The following is a 3,369-nucleotide window of genomic DNA, read 5'->3' as shown; positions in this document are numbered from 1 at the left end:
TGGCGGGTGCTTACCTGGTGCCTGGCTCTGCAGAGAGGGCTGTGGACGTGCTGTGGTTGTTCATGGTGTTTATTTCTCTCTTCCCCGTGAAAAGTAGTCTGCCTCACCCATCTCTGAGATGCGGCCTTTCTGAATTTGGAAAAGCACATGGAAACCACCCTGTCAAGGAGTTGGAGAGTCCATCCAGCTGGTCCTGGTCCTTTTCCTTGGGGTAGCCAGTCAAGGATCTCTGGGGCAGCAGAGAGGCCCTAGGCCCACTCAGGTGTCTGGGATGGTTCTGGGTGGACTACATTCATTGAACCATGTAGATTAAGCACCTACTGCATGTAGGACATTTGGAGACAGTAAACTCAGTGAATGAAGGAGACACAATGCGTGGCCTCAATTTACGTCTGAGAGTCAGACATTGACATTCGACATCATTCGCAGGTCTTGTCATCCACCGTCCATCCCAAGGGATGCCCTCATAGCCTCCTTTACATCTGGAGGCATCTCCCCTTATTCCAGCCAGGAGGGCAGAGCGCAGGACCACCTAAAAAAGTGAGTGGTCTTTGGGTCCAGAAGGATGGCCTCCTGTCTCTAAAGAACAAGCTGTGGGGGGAGAGATGGAGGCTGTGGCTCAGGGGAGCCTGTCAGAAGCCGCATCTCACGCATCTTTTGATTCCCATGGGAAGGCAGAGGCCCGGTGGCTTCCACTCCAGGAGGACAGGAGTCAAAGAGCTATGGATGGGTGCCAGGACCCCTGGGAACCAGAGGGGTGGCTGGGCTGAGTTCTCCCCTAGAAACCCATTCCCACCACAGACCCATTTGAATCTGCCTCCCCTTCTCCACATCTACCTCTTCTCACCACCGCCTCCAGGCCCAGAACAGGAGGTGTGTGAGCAACCTGGTCACAAATCTGTCTCAGTGCTCAGTCCAGTTGCACAAGTGCATGGAGGGCTGGGGTGGGCTGTGTCCCAGACCTTCAGGAGAAGAGTGTCAGTGGGAAGAGAGTCACAAGAGACTCTGTGTCAACCTGCTGGATAAGCAGGCCTGCCACTGCCAGGACAGCCTCACAGGGGTCAGGGCTGCCATGTGGCTCTCACCTGGATGGAGAGGGACAGGCATAGGGTTCAGTCCCAAGCCAGGGTGTCTTGGGTGAGAAGCGTGGAGGGAAAGGCCAGGCCTCTGACTCTGTTGCCCAATTGCCTCCCCCAGTGCCATCTCTTCTGTGGTGGGAACCTGCCTGGACCCAGGGCAGGATTTCTGGGAGCTCCTGCACCATCCCTGCTTCAGCATGAAGCTGGCCTCTCTGCATCTCAGCTTGCCTGGCTCGGGGCTGCAGGGCCACGCCTACCTTCTCCAGGTCCAGCTGGAGCATCCACGGCCCATTGAGGCAGAGCTGGAAGGTGAGGCAACTGCAGTCTGGGATGACAATTTGCAGAGTGTTCGGAGGCTTGGTTCACTTCAAGGCAGTGGGGTCTTTCCTGGCTTTGACAGGCACAGGGGAAGTCAGCTACTTGAGTGACACTGTTTCTTTCTCCTGCTGCAGTACCATCTCCAGAGGTCCCTCCAGCTCCAGCACCAGAGCAAGGGCCAGCTCCCTGGCTAGATCCAGCTCCAGCTCTAGTTCCACCACTTGTGCTAAAGCTGGAGCCAGTGTCACCTCCATCAGTCCCTCCAGGGCCAGAGCCACCACCACCATCAGCTCCAGCCCCAGTGCCAGCTCCTGAGCTGGAGCCAGCTGGACCATTGGCTCCAGGGAGAATCCTCCCTCCACCTGGAGAGATAACAGCAGAGCCAGATCCAGTCCCAGAGCCCACCTGCCCCTGGGATGTGACCACCAAGAACCTGCTGAGGGAGGAGAAGCCTGACTTCTTGGAGTTCCCTCCCCGGCTGGTGGCAGAGCAGTTGACACTGATGGATGTGGTGAGCAGCGGGGCTCTCAGGACAGTTGGGGCCGGCCTTCCCTGTGCCGTGAGCTGCCCCAGACCTGCCATTTCCTGATCCAGAATCCCATGATCTCGGTCCAACCTCTTGCTTCCCCACTTACCCTCATGTGACCTGAGCAGCCTTCTTAACTCCCAAGCCTTTGCTGTCCTCATGTGGACAGTAGGGATGGACTTTGAGAGCAGCTGCCATGCAGAGTGGCTGTGCAGATGGATGAGGTGGAGCAGAGAGGAAGTTGGGCAGAGTCTGCGCTTTGGTGGGGGAGGGGAGCACACTGAAGTGCTGTCTCGTCCTTGGGTAGTTCACTCATTTGCCCAGGAGGCCTCAACAGCCTCAACACTAATTAGGCACTTAATGTGTACATGACTACAAGGCAGACAAACAAAGCCCGTGGTTGTTGCTGCCTTGGGGGAATGTGCATCTGAAAGAGGAGTCAGACCCCAGGATGGTCAGAATGGGTGGAAGATGCCCCTAGAGATGGTCATGCAGGAGCTGAGTTCTGGTGCTTGGAGGAAGTGAGACTGGGCGACGAGCAAATGCCACTTCCCTGCGCCACAGTATGCGTTCCTGGGTCATCCTGTGCTGGGTGCCCTCAGGGGACAGAGGCAACACCCAGGGACTCCCACAAGCCTCAGGTCGCATTCTCCGATTCCTGAGCTCCAGCTCTCACCACTGACCTGGCCTGGGACTGGGGGCTGCGGATGCTGAGCTGGGCTGTGGCAGGGCTGGGTGACAATCCCTGTCCTCCCCAGGAGCTCTTCAAGACAGTGAGGCCCCACGAATTCCTGGACTCCATCTGGTCCCAGTGTGACAACTGGGGCAATGAGCACCTGGCACCGACCATCCATGCCACCATGACCCACTTTAACAGAGTGGTCGAATGTATCGTCACCACCTGCATTGGGGACCCGAGCATGACGGCCCAGGTCAGGGCCAGGGTGGTGGAGCTCTGGATCCAGGTGGCCAAGGTAAGATGTGGGAGGCCCTGGGAGCCCCTCTCTGGAGTCGGGGGAACTGCCCCTTCTCCTTTCTCAGCTCTCATGTTTGAAGTCCGTGGTCTGAGCCTTTGCACAATCCTTAGGCCCCTCCTGCCAGGCCTCGATGACCTGACTCCTGGTCCCAGTGGTGGGAAGCTCACCCCTTCCTGGGCTCCTTTCTTGGCTTGAGCTGAAATCCTCCTACCTGGAAGTATTCCTCATCAGGTTCCAGCTGTGCCTTTCCCGGGTTCCCTGAGCTGCTGTCTCATCCAGGACAGGAGACGTCAATGAGGCGACAGAAGCCGGAGGAAGCAGGGCACCAGCTCCCCCTCACAGCTCATTCTCTTCCCTTCCCCAGGAAAGCCACGGCCTGAGGAACCTTTCCTCTCTCCATGCGATCCTCTGGGCTCTGGAGGGCCCCTCCATTCAACGTTTAAAAGAGACGTGGAGACAGGTGTCCAGG

At 57.6% G+C, this 3,369-nt stretch overlaps 1 protein-coding gene across 1 annotated transcript; it reads left to right on the top strand.

Moving 5' to 3' along the window:
* Positions 1-1,637: 1,637 nt before the first annotated feature.
* Positions 1,638-3,101, top strand: LOC131402269 (ral-GDS-related protein-like). The gene is made up of 2 exons (XM_058537121.1): positions 1,638-1,908; positions 2,682-3,101. Exons 1-2 carry the CDS (start codon positions 1,900-1,902, stop codon positions 3,093-3,095), a joined length of 423 nt encoding a protein of 140 aa, XP_058393104.1. The 5' UTR covers positions 1,638-1,899; the 3' UTR covers positions 3,096-3,101.
* The last annotated feature ends 268 nt before the right edge of the window (positions 3,102-3,369 follow it).

This window comes from Diceros bicornis (assembly GCF_020826845.1).
Source record: "Diceros bicornis minor isolate mBicDic1 chromosome 39 unlocalized genomic scaffold, mDicBic1.mat.cur SUPER_39_unloc_1, whole genome shotgun sequence".
Classification (NCBI taxonomy): domain Eukaryota; kingdom Metazoa; phylum Chordata; class Mammalia; order Perissodactyla; family Rhinocerotidae; genus Diceros; species Diceros bicornis.
Note: the sequence above shows the minus strand (reverse complement) of the source record. Positions and strands in the feature narration are given on the sequence as shown.